Source organism: Anas platyrhynchos, chromosome Z (assembly GCF_047663525.1).
Source record: "Anas platyrhynchos isolate ZD024472 breed Pekin duck chromosome Z, IASCAAS_PekinDuck_T2T, whole genome shotgun sequence".
Classification (NCBI taxonomy): Eukaryota; Metazoa; Chordata; class Aves; order Anseriformes; family Anatidae; genus Anas; species Anas platyrhynchos.
Window position 1 is genome coordinate 29,165,784 of NC_092621.1, and position 22,012 is coordinate 29,187,795.

The window sequence follows — 22,012 nt, forward strand, 5'->3', positions numbered from 1 at the left end:
AGCACGGGGAGGCCCTTGCCCTAGGTCGGGGGAGGCGCTGGGCGGGGCCTGGCAGGGGGCAGGGGCGGGAGCGCCGCAGCCAAAGCGCCTCGGGTCAGTGCCTGAAACAGTGCGGGCACGCGTGGGCACAGAATCGTTAAGGGTGGGAGAGACCTCCAAGGTCATCTGGTCCAACCGTCCCCCTACCAGCAGTATCTCCCACTAAACCATGTCCCTAGCACCACGTCCAACCTGTCCTTAAACACCCCCAGGGACGTTGACACCACCACCTCCCTCCGCAACCCCTTCCAGTGCCTGACTGTGACTGCTCTTTCTGAGCAGAAATGTCTCCTCATTCCCAGCCTGAACCTCCCCTGGCACAACTGGAGGCCATTCCCTCTGGTCCTGTCACTAGTTACCTGCGAGAAGAGGCAGACCCCCAGCTCCCCACACCTTCCTTTCAGGTACCTGTAGAGAGCAATAAGGTCTGCCCTGAGCCTTCTCCAGACTAAACACCCCCAGGGCCCTCAGCCACTGCTCACAGGACTCGTGTTTCAGGCCCTTCACCAGCTTCATAGCCCTTCTCTGGACATGCTCCAGGGCCTCCACAGTAGGCTTTGAGATACTACAAGATACTTCTTGTAGTGAGGTGCCCAAGGCTGAACACAGCACTTGAGGTGCAGCCTCACACCAGAGCAGAGTATGGGGAGATGATCACCTTCCTGGCCCTACTGGGTACACTATTCCTGGTACAAGCCAGGATGCCATTGGCCTTCTTGGCCACCTGGGCACACTGCTGGCTCGTGTTCAGGGGAGCATCAACCAGCACCCCCAGATCCTTTTCCTCTGTACAGCTTTCCAGCCACTCTGCCCCAAGCCTGTAGCACTGTAGAGTTTTTGTGACCAAAGTGCAGGACCTGGCACTTAGCCATGTTGAACCTCATCCCATTGACCTCTGCACATTGACCCATCCTGTCCAGGTCCCTCTGCAGGGCCTTCCTACCCTCTGGCAGATTGACACTTCCTCCAAACTTGATGTCCTCTGCAAATGTACTGAGGGTGCACTCAATTCCCTCATCCAAGTCATCAGTACAGATGTTAAAGAGGATGGGCTCCAACACAGATCCCTGGGGAACACCACTGATGACTGGGATTTTTCATATGCTTCTTCAGGCACAGTATTACTTCCTGAAGAGTATGTGACAACTTAAAAAAAATTATCAATAACTCAAACAAAAATGGTTGTTATTTTTCCTAGAGTTCCGAAGTTGGAATTCAGAGAGGCAACTTTTCAGATGATGTGATGGATCTTAAACACGAGTGACAATGTAAAATGTAACTTTCTTTGGGGCTTTTACTTACTGTATTAATTCTTCCAAAATTCATGGCCATCCATAGTTGCTCATAGTTTCTGATCAGCCATAGTTAGAAACATATTAAAAATTTAAGTACATGTGAAGACACTAACAAAAATTGAAAGGATAGCATCTACCCGGTAGTTTATGTAAGGTTCAAGTTCTTTTTTGACGTCACCTAACATATAAAGAACAAAACACGAATTTATTGCAGTCCAGGTGGAGCAGCAGGTCTCTAACTGTTTCCACCTGAACTGTGCGGGTTTCTTCTGCTCCTTGTCCCAGAAATCCAGGTTGGGAGGCTGATGGCTGAGTACCCCAAGGTCTTACTAGTAACGACAGATTCAAACAAGGTGTTTATGTCTCCACTCAACTTACCTTTTTTTTTTTTTTGGTGGCAGTTTCTTTCAAGTACTAAGACCTGTGAAATCAATTAAGGCATTAGAAAATGCATTGTTATGTTCAACTTGGTTGCTAATAATATGAACATGTCCCAGATAATAAAGCAGTGAAACATTTGGATGTCAACCAGAGATTTAAACTCATGATGAATGCACATTTGAGCATTCATGTGTTTTACAAAATAATTATTGGTCCCTTAAAATTCTTCAGGTATCTTACAACAGCCTGTAGTTGTCAATGATAATTATTGACCTAATCAGGTCTCCAGGATATTTCCACATATATATTCAGAGTCAGTATGGATGTTCTCATGTCCATTAAATAAATAAATAAATAAATAAATAAATAAATCTCTTTTCTAGATGCTGTTTTGATTCCATAGAGATAAAAATAATTAAAGAACCAAAAGATGGAAATTCAGAAAAATCAATTTGCCATCTATGTACAATATATGTAATAGTGAAATTCAGTATTATCAGTCCATGTCTCTACCAGGAGCCTGATCTCAAAAGTCAAATTTACATTCAGATTATTTTAAAATTGTGACTCACTTGCATAATTGTGTATTATTCCTTGAACATGAGGTTTCCAACTTTATATCACGAACATGGTTTCGGGTCCCTTGGAAGATGTGTCAACACACTTGAACTGCCTTTCAAATCATTATCTCTCTCCACACTTCCTCCAGAATATAAAAGGTGGTTTTTTTGTTGTTGTTGTTTTTAGTCTTTCTTGCCATAACAGCACAGAACTCTGCATCACAAACACACTTGTTTGCATCTCTGCTTCTCCATTTGCAGTATGCCAAGGACCTCTTCTCTGGACCATTTTTAGGCATTGTAGGAAGAATTGAGAAGGGGGAGGAGGAGGGCAGGGCAGGGAAATATCATGTTTCTACCCAGAAAGTTCTGTAAGCTGAAAACAGTGCATTGTACAGGTTAAGGGTGGGTTCCTGAACACTCAAAATCACCAAAGCTTCAAAGCAGGAAAGAAGATACTGGAGATATTCAAAAGCTGTCTTGAAGATACTCAAAAGTCATTTGGACATGGTACTGGACAAGCAGCTCTCGGTGGCCCTGCTTTAGCAGGGAGGTTGGACCAGATGATCTCCACAAGTCCCTTCCAACAAGAAACTTGTCCTCTGCTGTATTAAATGCTACTGGAAATGTCTTGTTGAGACTGTTGAGACAATTACATTCAGACGCTAACTTCAATGGCTTCACAGTCTTAACCATGAAGTTCATGTTGCATTTAAAAGTTTCACAGTTTTAGAGACTACTTTTGATAATCTAATAAACTATCTTTAAATGGCTATTGTCTTGGAAAAATGAGAAAAAAAAAAATCCTAAACTGTTTCTTAATTACTTTCAGCAGGGCTCCTTAGCTAACAAGGTCTTTTGATCAATGTTGTGTATTACTTCCCAAAAGAAGGGTCAGCCTTGGTGCAGCTTTTCATTCAGACCAGCCTTGCATCAGCACGTGAAGGGCTAGCAGGTGATTATGTTTTGCTAGAGGTATCATGGCAGTTATGTTTGTGGTAGTAAAATTATGTATACGTTTCCATAACAGTTCTCACAGAGATACAAAAAAGTGAAAGTCTCACATTCTATCATACTTTTTCATTTCACTCTATGCTGAATTAATTTACGGATATGTCCTGTTACACATCTATATGCTTGGAGGAGTCTCAGAACATTTGCAAAGTGTATGCAAGATGATTTCTGGTTCATGGCTCAAAATGAAACAAATTAAAAAGCCCATATATAGAGAGAAAATTGAAATATTTAACACTACTCTGGTGAATGAGAATAAAAATGCCTTGAAATTTCTGGAAATACATGCTGAATTTTTAAAGCATGGACAAAACACACTGCTGGCAGATCTTCTGATATATATATCATCATGAAGTAGGTTTTGTTTAATAACCTAGCATGTTGTTAAGAATATATATATATATATATATATATATATATATATATATAAAGAACAAATGTCAGCTTGCTATAAAACAAATGAATACAAATTAATACTTTTTGATCTTTGCAAAAGATAAAGTCCCCCAGGTGTTGGTACTGGGGCCAGACCTCTTTAACGATGATCTGGATGAGGGCATTGAGTGCACCTACAGTAAGTTTGCAGATGACACTAAGTTAGGTGTGTGTGTCGATCTGCTCGAGGGCAGGAAGGCTCTGCAGGAGGATCTGGATAGGCTGCACCGATGGGCTGAGGTCAACTGCATGAAGTTCAACAAGGCCAAGTGCCGGGTCCTGCACCTGGGGCACAACAACCCCAAGCTGAGCTACAGGCTGGGAGATGAGTGGTTGGAAAGCTGCCAGGCAGAGAAGAACCTGGGAGTGATGGTTGATAGTCGGCTGAATATGAGCCAGCAGTGTGCTCAGGTGGCCAAGAAGGCCAACGGCATCCTGGCTTGTATCAGAAACAGTGTGGCCAGCAGGGCTAGGGAGGTGATCGTCCCCCTGTACTCGGCTCTGGTGAGGCCGCACCTCGAGTACTGTGTTCAGTTTTGGGCCCCTCGCTACAAGAAGGACATCGAGGTGCTTGAGCGGGTCCAGAGAAGGGCGACGAAGCTGGTGAGGGGTCTGGAGAACAAGTCCTATGAGGAGCGGCTGAGGGAGCTGGGCTTGTTCAGCCTGGAGAAGAGGAGGCTCAGGGGCGACCTTATCGCTCTCTACAGGTACCTTAAAGTAGGCTGTAGAGAGGTGGGGGTTGGTCTGTTCTCCCACGTGCCTGGTGACAGGATGAGGGGGAATGGGCTAAAGTTATGCCAGGGGAGTTTTAGGTTGGATGTTAGGAAGAACTTCTTTACTGAAAGGGTTGTTAGGCGTTGGAACGGGCTGCCCAGGGAAGTGGTGGAGTCACCATCCCTGGAAGTCTTTAAAAGACGTTTAGATGTAGAGCTCAGTGATGTGGTTTAGTGGAGGACTTGTTAGTGTTAGGTCAGAGGTTGGACTCGATGATCTTGAGGTCTCTTCCAACATAGAAATTCTGTGATTCTGTGATTCTTTGAAATTCTATTTTCTATTCTATTTCTAATTCTATTCTGGAATAAAGTTGTAAATGTCATAAATGTAATAAAAGTAATCATTGTGAGTGCAAGCTAAATTTCAGTTAAAAAAACACACACAAAACAAAAACAAAAACAAAAACAAACAAACAAACAAACAAAAAAACCCAATATTCCCTTATTATGCCAATCACTTTTTTATTATTGTTACTATTACATACGTGTACAGTTACAGGTTGATTTTACACGAAGACCAGTAGGTGTATTAGGTACTGAACAGATTTCACTGTTGTTGGTTGCTCAGCTTGGTGAGAATCTCATTTTTGTTTTCATGTGCCATATTATACTATGTTCTAGTCATATCTAAAATGGATGAAAGAATAAGATATTTATAATAAAATACACAGTTCTTTGAAACCTGACAGAATTAGCTAAATTAAAAAAGTGAATAAATTCTAATACAGCTTTTCTTACTTTACTCTGAAGAAAAAAAAACTATTGACAGCTTTATAATATTTAATATGGGTTTTTATGAAATTGGAAGTATTGTAAACATAACACTCAGACAATGCATGGCAGAGAAGTCTCATTGGAGTAAAAACATGTGCTTGGAATAAAACTTTGTGTGGTTATTGTATTAAATACAGTGTGTTTTCAAATTTATATTGTAACTTTTCATCTATATCTGCAGCTGTGCCACAGGTGTAAAATGCTGCCAAATCCACAAACAGCTTATTTTACAAAGGCAGTGACTTTTTATCTGCTTACATGTATACCAGTTCAGGCCACTGGTTTACAGAAATAAGTCTACTCTAGTTTATTTTTGCCCTATGTTATAGAATTTGTATGGAGTTTTTCCGAGTGAGCCAAAAATGGTACAGAAATAAGTATTTGAATCAGGCACACTATGAGGCAGTGATGTAGAAAAGCATTGGGCTGTTTGTGTCAGCTACGTACTTCCTTCCCCCTTGAAGAAGTTGTGGAAGCTTTCACCTGAGATCTAAATCAAGTATTTCCCACCATGCATGACAATTTGCATGTCCTAGTCTAAAATACAGGTTATACTTTATTTTTTTTAAACCTTATGAATGCTTTTAAAGCTATGTTTATAAATAAGCACTTATTTATGTTGATAAATAAGCACTTTTCTTTGGGGAAGTCTGTCACTGCTTTTTCAGCTCTTCAGCTGAAAAACTCAGCTATGGGAAGGCAGGGACAAAATGAAGAACGATCAGTAAACAAACAAGCAAACAAAACTATAATGAAGACTCACACGGGAAACCCTGTGTTTTCTATTTTTCTATGTGTTTTTCTATTTTCTATGCAGCCTAAATAGAATAATGATTATATAAATAACTACTGCTAACACAAAACAAAAATATACTCACACCTGTAGAAATTAAATAAATCACAAGTTCAAAAACTTTTTTTATATAGTAAGTGTGTTTTGCTTTCTGTCACACAAGGTCTGACAACTCTACTTTGATTCATTAAATACAATGTTGTATTTTAGTCAAATGCATTTCTTACCTAAATAATGGATTCTTTAAATCAAGAGTGTTACCAGATTTAAATCCTGTCTGGTCCACCACTGCCACAATGTGAATATCATAACTTTGTCTGCATCAGAAATACAAGTATAAAATGGAGATAATGGAAATAAATTATAGTTAAAACTGTAATATCTTATGTGAAAAATATCAGTGTAGTCACTGTCTGAATAATGACCATTTAGTATTACAATCAAACAAAATTACCATTTAGTATTACAATACATTTATTTATTAGTGCCAGGGCATGATTTTTTAACCATATCTAAAGAAGAATAATTTATAAGATGCGTAACTGGTATTTAGTGTTTGCATATGAAAAAACACCATCATTTTACATTACGGTATTCAGTAGTGAAAGTTCTTTTTCTCTCTCTCAAACAGAAATGCTATAAATTTCTAAATTATCTGAGTAAGTCTTCATGATCAAAAATATCTTATTGGCCAAACACCGTTAGGTTCAGTCTTTTTATAATCCCAGGTTTCATCTGAAAAGATATTCTTCGCATACCTTTTTGCAAGAAACCAAATTTCTGAAATGTAAACAGGAGTGACTGAGCAATGGAGAACATACAAAAAGGCTGAAGCTGACCAAAGCTTCTCTTACACAGAACTGCAAGTGCAGAATTACATAAAGATGATATCTTGATTCTAGAAGCAAATTAGCTTTGTAGTGGGTTTTAGCTCTGTGCGACAACTTGGTTTAACTGCTCATTCTAAATCTGACAAGGTCAGTAGTGCAGGTGTCTCTGAGCCATGCTCAATTGTAGATATGCCTTACATATTGACATGTTTACAGCAGTGGCTGTGTGATCATTTTGTGGCATATAGTGTTTCTTTTGTATATTAAAATACTGAATAATTTACTTTTGAAAGAAACATATGAAGACCTGTATTTGTTATTTGTTCCATGAGGAGTTCCTAACCAGATGTTGACATTTGCCAAATGTCACATAAAGCATTAGTTGCTTGCATGACTGAAGAGCCTTTGAATATTTCCTTCTTTACCCTCATCCCTTCCCCACCTCTGCCCACTACCCCCCTTTTTTGGCGGAGGTGGGGAAGGGGATTCACCTCTCTGTATAGAGAAGGTTTTGGTTTGTTTTCTATTAAACCCACATATATATGTAAACAAACCAGGCTGCAACTTGTATGGTACAGGCTCTTGACAATAACTTTCAAAGCAAAGTATTTGAGTGGAGTTTCCAAATGCGATTGATAGCAGAAGCAGAAGAGAAGCACTCTGGTGAGGAAATATGCCCTTCCAAAAGCAGTCATTGTCATTAGACTCAGTGGAAGGACTAAGAGCATGTGAAAGCACTATTAAAGAGGGCAGCTTGACTATAGGATTTTTTTTCCCCCTCAGAATTACAAAATATCATGGATTGGAAATCAACCCCACTTCTGCTTATCTTGCATGGAACTTGGTGGGAGCTGAGGGATTATGTCAGGGCTTCAGGCAAACAACTAGGCTGATGACTTAGACATAACGCTAACTGAAAAAAAGGTGTGGAAAATGATTGGACATGACCTAAGAAAACCGTTGTGTGTGATAAGAGAGCTGGCAAAAGTTACAGGTAGCATTGTGAGGGACAGCAAAATTTCACAGGTGTTTGTGGAGGAATTATGTGAGAAAAAATATTACACATGAGACCTTTTGGTGAGTAGAGTCTTGCAAGGCCAACAGTGCTTATGTGGATTTATCAGTTGGATTGATAATAAACATGGGTACAAGCGTGCTGAAAATTAACTGTTATTGCTTGTGTACCTCTAACACTTCAAAATCTGCTTAGGAAGCTTTTACACTTACCGTTTATTTGCAACAAACAAGATGGTGCCTGAGAGAGTTTCCCCTTCTTTAGCAAAGAGTGGCGTCTGAAGAAGGCAGCGTACCTGATACCAGTGAGTGAGAGGTTCTGTTGGTGCAGTTGACAACCAAACAGTTACCCTAAAACAGAAGAGAGGAACTATGTAGAATGACTCTCCAATCTTCTTTCAGAAATGATTATGTGCATGTGGCTTTTCATAACTGCTCAAAATGAAGTTTAAACTCTAGTACAGGCAATAGGGCAAGCAATTCTATGGAATCACTCTGTAGTGAGGAAATAGTGAGGAATTTGTCTGGAAATTAATACATTAGGCCTTAATTTCTTTCTTAGCTCATGCTGTGCACATCAACACAAGACCTGGGAACCAATTATGTAGATTAAAAAAGAGACTCTTCAGACTCCTATTCTCTCTTCTTTCTATGCTCCCAGGACAGGAAATACTGATTTTTCTCCCATTTCACCACTTAGATCGTAGAATCTTAGAATGGTTTGTGTTGAAAGGGTTTCAGTTAAAGATCATCTAGTTCCAGCTCCCCTGATGTGGGCAGGGACACGTTCTCCTGGACCTCGTTGCTCAAAGCCCCATCCAAATTGCCTTTAAACAATTCCAGGGACGTGGCATCCGCAGCTTCTCTGAGTAACCTGTTCCAGTGCTTTACTACCCTCTGAGTGAAGGATTTCTTCCTAATACAAATCTACCCTCTAAGAAATTACAGGAAAGAAAGGTTTCTCCTGAACATGGCAGTAGAATTCTTTGCAATGGTAGTTTTACCCTTAAAAACACTACCCAAGAAGCTTCTGTATCTAGTTTTCTCTTGGAAAACATATTACAACAATTTTCCTGAAAGGTCTTGTAGGTGTATAGAAAAGCATAACACAGGTCCTAGTGTTCTGAGTCTGATCCACTGAGATTTCAAATAGTAAGGCAAAGAACTTCTAGAGTTCTACCAACATGAAAGAGATGCTGTTTAATCAATTTTCTACTGCAAAATCGAGGCCTTCTGACCTAAGGATTTCAGTTAGTTCCTGTAAGTCTGCTATTTTGTCTTTTGTTTTACATCATGTGGAGTTTCTAGAGTTTCTTTTAGGATTAAAACTGTTACTATCAGTTGTTAAAATAAATATAAATGCCATATCATTTTTCTCTTTTAATGGGTATACTATTCTGAATTCTTGTAAAACCTTATTTCAAAGGCTTATAAAGGGCATTTATCAACACAAATAAATGAAAGTGTATTTTAAAATATTTTGAAAAAAAATACCTCATCTAAAACTAGACCTATTTAACTGGAATATCAATAAATCTTATCTAAAAGCTAAATATAGTTAACAGAAATCTATATACTGACTCTAATTTTAGCTATTTTTCCCTTACTTCCTATACCAGTTCTCCGCATTTTGAAATAAGCACCTGGTGCTGCAATGAAAATTTTCCCAAGACTGGTGAAATTCTCTACATTTCCATTCTGTCAATTGCAACTTGCAATCAGCTCTTGTTTTTGCCCACAAACAAGACCAGCACAAATAAGAAAAAACACCTCATATTTGAATGCTGCTTCTTTACTTACAATGTAAAATATAACATAATATATAATATTATGCAGAAACAGTACTGTGTGGAACAGTATAAATACATGCATTTTGACCCTCAACAAAATCACTACCATCTGAGTTTTGCTGCTCAGAGTTACCATATTTCTTGTTACCTCTAGAAGGCATTATCTTAAAATAACAAAGGGCATGGGTAATTACATTATAAACCAGCTCTGCAACAGATAAACTTCTCATTATGGCACATATTGTATGAAAGAAGTACTCACAGTGACCCTACAAATGCCACATCAAACCAGAAGGCCAGGCCGTGTATTAGTCCAGACTGCATCATTTGGAAAACGAAAGGGATTTCCACTCTATAGGAGGAAAAAAAAAAAACAAAAAACAAAAAACAAAACCCAACAACAACAAAAAAAAAGAAAATCAGAATGCTGCAAAAGTAATTTCAAAAAAACAAAAAGTACTGGAAACAAAAATCCATCAGAAATATGTTAGTGAAACCTACCCTATATTAATTTATATATTACCATTCGTAATCAGTTTATGTCTCAATTTTCCACATATTAAAAAAAAAAAAAAAGTTTTTTTTCTCTATATCAATAGATCTAACCAATGGCACTGATTTGGCCTTATTTGCCCATAGAATCAAAAATGTCAGTATGTATGTGTTACTGCATCATTTGTTACATCACTGCAGGATGTTAAAATTCAGCAGTTCAGTCTTTCCAATGGAAAAAATCTTATTCCCAGTGAGGGATTTGAATTTAGTTTTGAACAGTAAAATGCTCCACTACACATTTAACAAACAGGTCTACTACTGGAATCAAAAGCTAAAAACTGAGCTACCCAAACGAGCTGGAACATTTTCACTTCCAAAAGAAGTATTACTGGCTATGCAGTTTTAGCCAAATCTCACTCACTGTTGCAGAAACATATAAAAACAAGCATTCAGGTAGAACATATTAGTCCTCCTGAGAACGACTGAAATAAGTCAACACTAGCCAGCTGAAACTGGAAAGCAGATCTCCAGCTGTCTTCCCCTCTCACAACAATTCCTTTCCTTCACTAGACCATGCAATTAGTTAGGAGTCAGGTTGAAAAATAAGCAGTTCAGAGGTTCAAAGACAGTATATGATATCTTCCTCTGATGACGATGTCTTGCAAGTACTTGTAGTACTCCCTCAAGTTCTCCCATAAGATACATTTTATTTCTCTAAGGTACCGAGGACGAAGCTTCTCTCTATAACTCTTGGACACAATGAATGTAGGTCAGTGCAAATATAAGACCTTCCAAGTAAAGATTTGAAGGATCTCTGGAGGGAAGAAAAGAGGTGCAACTGGCCCCTCTTACACAATAAATGTTATAAACAAAAAAAACCAACAACACTCAAACAAACAAACAAACCAAAACCAACAGAAAACACACACAAGCACTCAGCAAAGTGGCTTGTGATGACCATCTTATCCAGAATATTTGAGGTCTTTTAGGATGTCTAGCTGGAAAAACAACTACCTTGCCACTGTATCCTAACAGACAAAGCTTGGCAGCAAACTGACTTCTAGAGTCCAGTTTATCCCTTTCAGTAAGAATCTTCTAAACTTCTTTACTGTTTCACAGACTCACAGACTTCTCTGCTAACAGTAGACAAACCATCCTGCAGATGAATGTTCTGGTACATTACCAGAGGTGTACTAACCATCCTGGCATGCCACCTTCCCTCCTCCACACCCTCCGCTAATCAAAACTTTCTCTGTCTCCCATCATTAACCATCAAAAGCCAATCACAAAAAGGAAAAAAAAAGTAGGTTGCTGGTGTCTGCTAACCTACGCAAATCTTCCTCTACAGCTTCTTTGAAGTTAATGGTGTACTTCACTGTCTGGGCCATCAGAATTCTCATGTCAAAAGTATCCTAATGGGGGAGAGAGGAGAGGAGGAAAAGGTAGTATGTATTACCATTCAGTTTTGTCAGCATATACTTGTTATCTGTTAAACAAAATGGGAAGAAGACACAAATCAAACTTCACCCCAATAAACCCATTGTAAATGTTTTTTCATTTTTTTTTATAAATTATTTTAATTGGCCATGAAAACACTGTTAGATGTGAAAACTCCATATCATCATCAGAATTCAATATACTAGATATCTTATGTTAGCTATTTGATAGCAAAGAATGTTTTATTAAGCCAGAAAACAAACAAACAAACAAACAAACAAAAAAAAAAAAACAAAAAAAAAATCTGTCCTCACATTGCTTAGATAACTTATAAAAATGCTGTGATGTTTTTTTGTTCTTATTTTTTATTTCATTAAAGCACACAGTTTGATGTGTTCTTATGCACCACATAGTTGGATAAACCGAACTAAGAGACTATGAAAAGACTTGAAAATTCAATAGTGAAGTATAGGAAGCAAAATTAATGCAGACTGCCTTCTAGAAACATGTTAAGAGCAGATAGTCAGCAAATGAAACATTTCCCTACATTTTTCTTTCTTCAGTCACATGCACTCACCCTTATTTTAACCATTACTGTTCACAACCAAGTAAACAACTTGACAAGTAAAGCAAAGCCTTAACATAAATGCTTATATCATATCCTGCTGAATGAGAATTGAAATATATCTATAGAATAAGAGGAAACCAAAGAGATGAATGATTATTTTAAAGAAAAAACAATTTAACGAAGCTTTTATTGATACATAACTTCATGATCTTCAAGGGAAGAAAATGCCAAAAGCCAATTCTCTAATTGAAAGCCAAAGAACCAGCACTGAGATGACCATGCTATAATCAAAGATATGGCTGAAATCTATGAATACAAATGAGAGAGTTTTCTTATTTCACATAGTAAAAGCAAGAGAGTGCAAAAGATGGCAGCAGTAGGCTGATTATCTTTCCAGATTCCTTCATGCAACAGCAGTTATACCTCTATCATTACTTAAACTAGTTAGCATAAATCCAGCCCAAATTTGCTGCAGTCAGATTTCTGAGAGAAGACCTTTACATTGTGCCTACACTAAAGCACTAAACTGGGCTGTGGTGGTGGGGTAACTGTTTTGATTTGTGGGTGTTTTGCTGGCTCACTATTCAGCAGCCACAGAGCTCTGTTAAACAGGGAGTCTATGGTACATACAGGATTTTGTGGAGAGAATAAGAGAGGGGAAAATTTAAGAAGCACCCCCCAGACAAACAAACCTACCACAACAGGTTGTCTGAAATATTCTTCCACAGCTGTACTGCGTAGACTGGACAAATTGATCCCATAAAAGCACTCTTGGTACCTAGAAACAGTAACACATTTTAAAATTTTTAGTGGAAAAATGTTTTTTCGGGCTCCAACCAGACCCAGGAAGAGTAACTGTAAACAGCAGGTGAACTACAGCTGGCCACATCTTTCCCTTTTTCCATTTTGCCAAGAGACAAAATAGCAGCCCTCCTCAGTTTACTTTCCCTATGATACAGGCCTTCTAGCCAGCACAGTTAGGTGACCTGACCCCCTCAAGTGGACATTATGTAGACATTTCACACTTCATTTCTGAAAAACAAACAAACAAAAAAACACACGGAAACAAAAGAACAGGAATTAGACTGTCAGTTAGGCAGTTTAAAACTACTTTTGCAAACTTGATCTATTCCAGAAATGGGGGTGGACCTCATGCAGATAAAAGTGGTGCTCAGTTTGCCTATATTACAGGTCCATTCACTTTTATTGATATAAAAGGGGAAAATAAAGACCATCTGATATCAACTGAAAAGAGGAAACAAACAAACAAACAAAATCCTATTTTTATTTTACAAATTTTTCAACCGTTCATTTAATGTACATACAGGCTACTCCCAGTGTGAACTTTGAAATTAAAATGTACATGTCTGCAGAAATCATACCAGACCCTGGGTCTAATCAACTCACTGAAAATTTTAACAGGTATCTTTAACCCCAGATAACATAAACAAAATGGAATAGAAAGGGGAAACAGAAAGAGAGCTCAATTTCTTGTGATGGAAGTATCATAAAACTATGGCAAACCTTCTTCTGAGTCTTCGGAAACACATAAAAAGGAAACCTTGAAAGTCTGTTCTCATGGTTAAAACATCATACAATTCCTAAGCTATCATCACTTTTTCAAAGTGGATGAGGAAGTCTATACTAATCTGGCAACACCCATTTAACACTAATAAATTCTACATTCTGTGCTAATTGCATAAATGGGAAATGCTTAGGTGACTACGGCTGATAAAGTATCTTTAAGGAAGGAACTCAAATAAGCCCAACAGCAGAAATCACCTGACACCAACTGCAAGTGATCTTTTATCCATATGTTTGCTGCACTTTGTAATTGAGTTGCATATTTATTACTGATGAAAACCAGACAAAATGCATGTTATTTTTAACCCCTTTTATATTTATGCTTTGTATCTTTCTATCTTGGCAAGATTTTTCACAACAAAAATAGCAGTCTGCTCTTCTATGGTAGACTATATACATGTATTATAACACTTCTAAGAATGATTAGTGGTAAATACAAATTAAAACACAACTCTGAAGGACAACAGTAAGCCAAACTACAGGCCTGAAGAGGAACAACCTACTTACGTCATAATTTTTATTACAATAATTGCAATAATTCTAAGAGTATGAGAAATATGTAACCTTTCCTTTGTACAGTAAACAGGCTAAGCTATCTGCTGCACCTAGCATTAAATCACACACTATGATTTTTCAGTATTATTTTGAAGATTTTTCCAAGGTCCTGGTGCCTTTACCACAGGCAATTTCAAACTGCAAATCCAGATATTTCTTTCAGTATTTTGGCAACTATTATCATCCAGTTGGTCCCAAAAACACATCCAGTCTTTAAGACACAGGGATATGCAGTTAGCTATATAAGAAATCATTTGTTACACAAAAATACATCTTCTGTTCCAGGTAATAAAACTGGACAATGAATTGAGGCTGTATTTTGAAGACTGGAATTCACAGCTTACAAAACTTCCAGGCCGTCAACAACTGGTTCCTGACAGTACACTTCAAACACCCAAGAAAGCCCAGAAAGTGCTGTCCGAAGTAGGACTTTTATAGTTTGGGATCTAGCAACATTCCCAGTCTTTTTAATATTAAGAACATGAATGTCCTAAAGTGGTGCTGAAGCAGAACTGCTGCACTCTTACTCAAAAAATGTTGATCCCACATTTGCTTGAAGACACTAGAAGCACTAATATTTTGGTCTGTAGAGCACTCACTGGGCATATATCCATCCAAAACTACAACCATATGGGATGACAGAAGGATAGATAGAAGGACTGATAATGTAGTCCTCTGCATAGGGAACATTTCAAGACAGCTATAAATTATATTGTGAGTGCACAAACTAGGAATATATCAAACAGAACCTGATATAAAAGGAGTATCACTACAGGTAATTGTGTCACACTTCTGTGATTAATTTGGTTGATCCATTCTCATCAAAAATCAAATGGAGGTAATGCAAAGATCTATAAAAAATGAGAGACATCCTTCTGCAAAGATGGGTGAAGGGGAGACTGCAATACTTTGTGATTTAGATACCAACCTGAATGCTCTCACAATTATGAAGTATTACTACAGTTTGTGATAATAATGATAAAAACATTGTTGGTGTGAAGAGAAAGTAGTTACTAGGGAAGACTTGAGTGATCCGTTTTCCCCCTTCCTCAGAAAGCCTTGCAGTAGTTGACAGATAATTCATCTGATTAAATGCAGAATACTGGAGATGCTTAGAAGGCAACTGGAATTTTGCTGAAATGTTATTATTTTCCTCATAAGAATATCACTGCTAATGTTTTCCCCTATATACAGCATAGCAACAGCTCAACAGTGGAGAGTTGCAGTGGGACATTTCAAGGGAAAAAAGAGTGCAACTGCTCGTTGAAGCTGAAAGAAAAGTTCAGGTGGACAAAGTAACTACCAAACTGGAAATTGCTCAGGACACAGGAGTTAATATTTGTTCTCTGTGATGACACCCAAGGAGTTGTGGCCATGCTCAAACAGCTGGGACTTGAAGAAATAAAATAATCACCATCTACAGCATACTCTACTCTGGTATAGCAAAGGAAATACCAACAACTGATTTACAGACAACAGTTTCTCACAATAGATGCTCCATAGAGTTAATTTCTTTTTCAAGAAGAGACTCAGACAGCTCTAGCACTTTATGAAAGATCTCCCAGGTTTGCACAATAAACAGTATGGCTCTAGTTCAGAGAAGTAATGAAGGAAAATATAAAAGTATTCTCTTCCAATACTGACAGATACTATGAACCCCTTAGGCTGAATCAAATAACTGATTGATTTTTTAACCTCTACTGAACCCTGGGTGATAAAACAAAAAAACATAAATAACCATTACCAAAAATTGGCTCTGGAGTAGTATTCTGTGTACAGCTGCTCATCAGAAAAAGGAGCCAAATGAATTTCACTAAACGTTGGAAACATCATTCCTAGTAAACAAAAGACAAAATAAAGTAGCAAGGCATAGTCCCACAGGCAACTCTATAGGAATGTCTTAACTGCTTAAAACCAGCAGTTCAAATATCTTAACATTTAGTTTTATTAGTACAGGGATTACTGATGTATGAATATGTTCAAGCATTAAGTAAAACAAACAAACAAACATACAATACTTCATAAAGTCTTCATAATTTATGGTCCTATATTAATTATTTGAATATTTTAACTCCCTTCAAATGAAGCAAAATGCTAGCTATTATATAGCTTCTCAATGTTCTCTACAGGAATTATAGTGGCTTACTCAATAGATACAATATTTGTGTGAGGGACTTTCATTATAGTTCAGACCTGATCTCAAATTAAACTGAGGATGGTGGTTCATCTGGCTTGGAGGCATCATCAAGGTTGTCGGCCTATGCTCTGCCTCAAAACAGCTTACACAACGAAAAACAGATAGGTCATTATCATAGCAGACTCCCTCCCAAAGAAAACAAGAAGCCTAACATGCAGACCCGACCCACTTCATAGCTAAGTCTGCTGCCTCCATGGGGCCTGGGTTAGACATGTGAAGAGAAGCCTTCCTGCCCTGTTGCTACCCTTAGATTATTATCCATTATTGATTTTTCAGGTAGACAGCAATGAAATTCCAAAAAGTCCAAGGGCAATCAAGAGAGACTTCAGGGCCATGGTACAACTGGTTAAGGGATCAGGAGCACAAGTAGTGTTCCCCTCTAACCCTCCAGTTGCAGGGAATGAGGAGGGGAGAAAGAGAAAGACCCACCAGATGAATACATGGCTCCAAGCCTGGTGTCACCAGCAGATCTTTGTTTTTTTTGATCATGAGTCGTTTCAAACAATAGCAGCCCTACTTGTAACAGACAAGGTATACCCGTCTCAAAGAGGGAAAAGGAGTTAGCAGGGCTCACTGAAAACTTGAAACTAGATTTGAAGGGGGAAATGTGGGGCCAGAGGTGTATGCGAACTTGGACAGCCACCAAAGTCTTATCGCTTTGGTAGGCAGAAAGCCCTGGGAACATGGCAATTAGGAGAAACTTGTGAAAGCACCGAAAGACTGTTTTTGTAATATAAGTGTTACCGTGAGATTGCTTAACCTTTGGCAGTGAGAAAGTAACTGAGAGCACATAGGCTATATTCTGTTGCTAGGAGGTTTCCATGGTATTGTGCTATCTCTGGACGGATATAAAAGAGCAGAGGTAGAGACAATAAAAAAAAATCTTTTCCTTTGCTTGAAACGTGCATCAGAGTCTGCACATTCATTGCCACAGGGAAAGGGATAAAAACAGGCTCACTAAATATAAGCCTGGGAGCAGTATGCCAATGGTTGTGGGACGGTTTGCTAGCAAGGTCCTCCTGTCTGCCATCCCAGTGAAAGTAGGTGATGGAGAAACATGCTACAGCAAAGACAAGAGGGATATTGGTGGGTTAGAAATCACAGAAGTGCCTAAGAACGGTCACATAGGAATTAGGGTTTCTACCCCCAAAAAGTTGATGGGATCATTAGCCAAACTGAAGTGCAAACCAATGCATGCAGTGTGGGCAGCAAAAAGGAGGAGCTAGAAGCCATTGCACAGCAGGAAAATTATGACATAGTTACCATCACAGAAACATGGTGGGATGATTTGCACAACTGTAGTGCTGCAATGGATGGCTTTAAACTCTTCGGAAGGGATAGGATAGGAAGGAGAGGTGGTGAGGTAGCCCTGTATGTTAGGAGTATTTTGATTATCTTGAACTTAATAATGGGGACAATAGGGTTGATCCTTTATGTGTAAGAATCAGGGGGAAGGCCAACAAGGCAGATGTCATAGTGGGAGTCTGTTATAGACCACCCAATGAGGATAAACAGACAGGAAAAAATATTCTGTAAGTAGCTCAGAGAAAGTCTTATAATAACCAGCCCTTGTTCTTATGGGGGACTTCAACTTACCAGATGTCTTCTGGAAATACAGTACAGCAGACAGGAAACATTCTAAGAGGTTCCTGCAGTATGTGGAAGATAATTTCCTGACACAACTGGTGAGTGAGCCAGGTAGGGAAGCAGCCCTGCTGGACCTCTTGCTTGTGAACAGAGAAGGACTTGTGGATGATGTGAAGGCTGTAGGCCATTTTAGGCATGGCAATCACAAATGAATAGAGTTTTCAATTCTTCGAAAAGTAATGAGGGATGTTAGCAGAATTGCCACCTTGAACTTCAAGAGGGCAAACTTTGGCCTGCTTAGGAGAGTGGCTTAGAAAGTCCCCTAGGAGGCAGTCCTGAAGGGCAATGGAGTCCAAGAAGTCTGGACACTCTTCCAGAAGAAAATCTTAAAAGGCCCACAAGCAAGCCATTCTCATGTGTCTAAAGGTGAGCTAGTGAGCAAGACGATTGGCCTGGCTGAACAGAGAGCTTTAGCTAGAACTCAGGGAGAAAAAGAAAGTTTATGACCTTTGAAAGAAGAGGCAAGCCAGTAACTAGGACTACAAAAATGTCATGAGGCTATGCAAGGAAGAAATTAGAAGGGCCAAAGCCCAGCTGGAAATTAGTATGGCTAATGCCATTAAACACAATAAAAAGGCTTCTAAAATTACATTAGCAGCAAAAGGAGGACTAAGGAGAATCTCCATGCTTTATGGGATGTGGGAGAAAACTCAGTAAGAAAGGATGAAGAAAAGGCTGAGGTATTTAATGCTTTCTTTGCCTCAGTCTTTACCAGAAAGTACTCCATGTACTAAGCCCCCTAAGCTGAAAGATAGGGACAGGTAGCAGAGTGAAGCCCCCATGATCCAAGAGGAAATTATTGGTGACCTGCTAAACCAATTAAGTGCACACAAGTCTATGGGGCCAGATGGGATCCACCCAAGGGTACTGAGGGAGCTGGCAGAAGTGTTCACCTAGCCACTTTCCATCATTTATCATCAGTCCTGGCTATCCAGAGAAGTCCCAGCTGACTGGAGGCTAGCAAGTGTGATGCCCATCCACAAAAAGGGCTGGAAGGAGGACCAAGGGAGCTACAGGCCTGTCAGTCTGACTTTTATGCTGGGGAAGGTTATGGAGCAGATCATCCTGAGTGCCATCAAATGGCACGTACAGGACAACCACAGGATTGGGCCCAGTCAGCATGGATTTATGAATGTCAGGTCCTGCTTGACAGTAACACACTCAGTGGACGAGGGAAAGGCTGTGGATGTTGTCTACCTAGCCTTTAGTAGAGATTTTGACACTGTTTTTCTTAGCATTCTCCTGGAGAAACTGGCTGCTTATGGCTTGGATGGGTGTATGCTTTGCTGGGTAAAGAACTGGCTGGGTGGCCAGGCCCAAAGAGTTGTGGTGAATGGAGTTAAATACAGTTGGAGGCCAGTCATTAGTGGTGTGCCGTAGGGCTGAGTGCTGAGGCCAGTTCTCTTTAAAATCTTTACCAATGATCTGGACGAGGGCATTGAGTGCACCCTCAGTAAGTTTGCAGATGACACCAAGTTAGGTGCGTGTGTCGATCTGCTCGAGGATAGGAAGGCTCTGCAGGAGGATCTGGATAGGCTGCACCGATGGTCTGAGGTCAACTGTATGAAGTTCAACAAGGCCAAGTGCCGGGTCCTGCACCTGGGGCACAACAACCCCAAGCAGAGCTACAGGCTGGGAGATGAGTGGTTGGAGAGCTGCCTGGCAGAGAAGGACTTGGGAGTGATGGTTGATAGTCGGCTGAATATGAGCCAGCAGGGTGCTCAGGTGGCCAAGAAGGCCAGCGGCATCCTGGCTTGTATAAGGAATAGAGTAGCCAGCATGACCAGGGAACTGAATGTCCCCTTGTACTCAGCTCTAGTGAGACCAAACCTCAGGTACTGTATACTATTTTGGTCCCCTCAATACAGAAAGCTTTATACATACTGGAGCATGCTGGAGCATGTCCAAAGACGGGTAACGAATGTGGTGAAGCGTCTGGAACACAAATCGTATGAGAATTGCTGAGGGAACTGGGGTTGTTTAGCCTAGCAAAATACACGTCAGGGGAGACTTTATCACTCTCTACAACTAACTCAAAGGAGGTTTTAGTGAGATGGCAGTTGGTCTCTCCTCCATCTCTTCACATGTCCTCTATCTCCTCACAACAAGTGATAGGACAAGAGGAAAAAGCCTCAAGTTGTGCCAGGTGAGGCTTAGGCTGAATATTAGGAAGAATTTCTTCATTAAAAGGGTTGTGAACATTGGAACGCGCTGCCCAGGGCAGTGGTTGAGTCACTGGAGGTATTTAAATCACATGCAGATGCGTTGCTTTGGGACCTGTTTTAGTGGTAGACTAGGCAATGCTAGGTTAACAGTTAAAGTTGATGATCTTAGAGCTCTTTTTCATCCTAAATTATTCCATGATTCTATTCTATGATTCTAAATTGCTGGGTATGCTTTTTGTTGAGATCAGAACTGCTGTTAATGACTGAGATGGTCATGTATATATCACTCTGAAGCCTTTATCCAGGAAACTGATAGCACTTAGGAATAAATATTATACATAAATAAAAATCCTACTATCATAAAAAGTCTTTTTTTTTGTTCTTTTTTCCCTCCATAATGAAATTGAGGAATGGAGAATTTTATTTACAGTGTGGCAAATTATTTACAGAGCAGGGAGTTAAATCCTGATCTATCTTTTTGCAAGAATTCATTTTTATTGGGAACTCAAACTCAAATGGCTCAGAAAACCACAGGAACTATTTTCCATTATTTTCAGTGGACAGTGATTCAGACTAACTAGCAGCTTTAATAGAAGCCCTTGTATTCTACAGTGTATTCTAATCATCTTGTAGCTTCTATAAATGTGGTTGTTTTGAACTACATTTGAACATACTTCATCAGCTGTTTGTTTACCTGGTACAAAACATGATGTATACCTAAAGGGGAGGACAAGTAAAAGATGGTAGGGAAAAGGAAACAGCTTTTCTGTATTCAGTACATACAGGAAGAGACCACAGGAATTCAAATAAAGAACAACACCCACTCACAAAAAAGATGTGCATTTTAAAACTGGTCATAGGGAGAAAATTAACAAGTTTACAGATGAAAATGTAGGATAGAAAGTTTACAAACTTAACTGTTTGGAATAACTAAGTATTTGCAACTTAAACAAAATGTCAGGATTTCATCTCACTTCTTAGATAATCATTAAGTTTAATAATCACTATGTAAGGTGATTCATTCCCATTGTGCAAGAGAGTAACCAGGAAATTTGTAAAATATGGAAATCTTTGTATTCATTCACTCATATTTTTAGCTGAAAATTAGATGCCTACAGATCAATTTTCAGAAGCCTCTTTGGAAACCAAGTCCTAACAATGTAAGCAGGAGACTTCAAATCAGTGGCTGACTTTTGAAAAATACTACCTGAATGTGATTTGCAAGTTTGAAACAAGCAAAACCAGTAGCTTTCTGCCTTGATGTACAGATTCACTCCATACTTCACAAATTTCTGATCTAATAATTTTACTTGAGAAAGAAGTCTTTTAAAGAGAGACTTCATAGTTCATTTTCAGCAATTCACACAGATTTCTCATTCAGCAAATGGATGCCCAGATTCACCTCACAAAGAAGATTCGCAAGAGGCCCAGGAACTCATAGATTCCCTTCAAAACTCCTCCAAACACAGGAGAAATGAAATAAAGAGTACCAAATGCTCTGAATCTCTGATATGTCTCTGAAAAGGTAAGATTTGAGTATGAGAATAAGGTATCTGGCAGAAGCCCAGTGAAAGGATTTCAAAACAATTTGAATTTCAGTTTTCCCAAGCAAAATATAATAATTTTCCACTAAAAAGCTCATCCTATTTGACCATTCTGCTCTCAT

At 39.1% G+C, this 22,012-nt stretch overlaps 1 protein-coding gene across 7 annotated transcripts in view; it reads right to left on the minus strand.

Moving 5' to 3' along the window:
• Nucleotides 1-4,934: 4,934 nt before the first annotated feature.
• The window catches only part of LOC101797104 (histone-arginine methyltransferase CARM1), a 70,395-nt gene continuing 53,317 nt past the window's right edge, over nt 4,935-22,012 (minus strand). For 6 of the 7 annotated variants that reach the window (XM_038171131.2, XM_038171130.2, XM_072031314.1 and 3 more), the window contains 7 exons: nt 16,082-16,172; nt 12,895-12,976; nt 11,520-11,605; nt 9,961-10,050; nt 8,122-8,259; nt 6,292-6,381; nt 4,935-5,124 (listed from right to left, as the gene is read on the minus strand). In XM_038171131.2, the coding sequence (XP_038027059.1) occupies nt 5,115-5,124; nt 6,292-6,381; nt 8,122-8,259; nt 9,961-10,050; nt 11,520-11,605; nt 12,895-12,976; nt 16,082-16,172 (587 nt within the window). In that variant the 3' untranslated portion in view covers nt 4,935-5,114. Of the gene's footprint in view, nt 5,125-6,287; nt 6,382-8,121; nt 8,260-9,960; nt 10,051-11,519; nt 11,606-12,894; nt 12,977-16,081; nt 16,173-22,012 lie in introns of those variants that run through there. The other variant, XM_038171129.2, reaches the window with a different exon arrangement.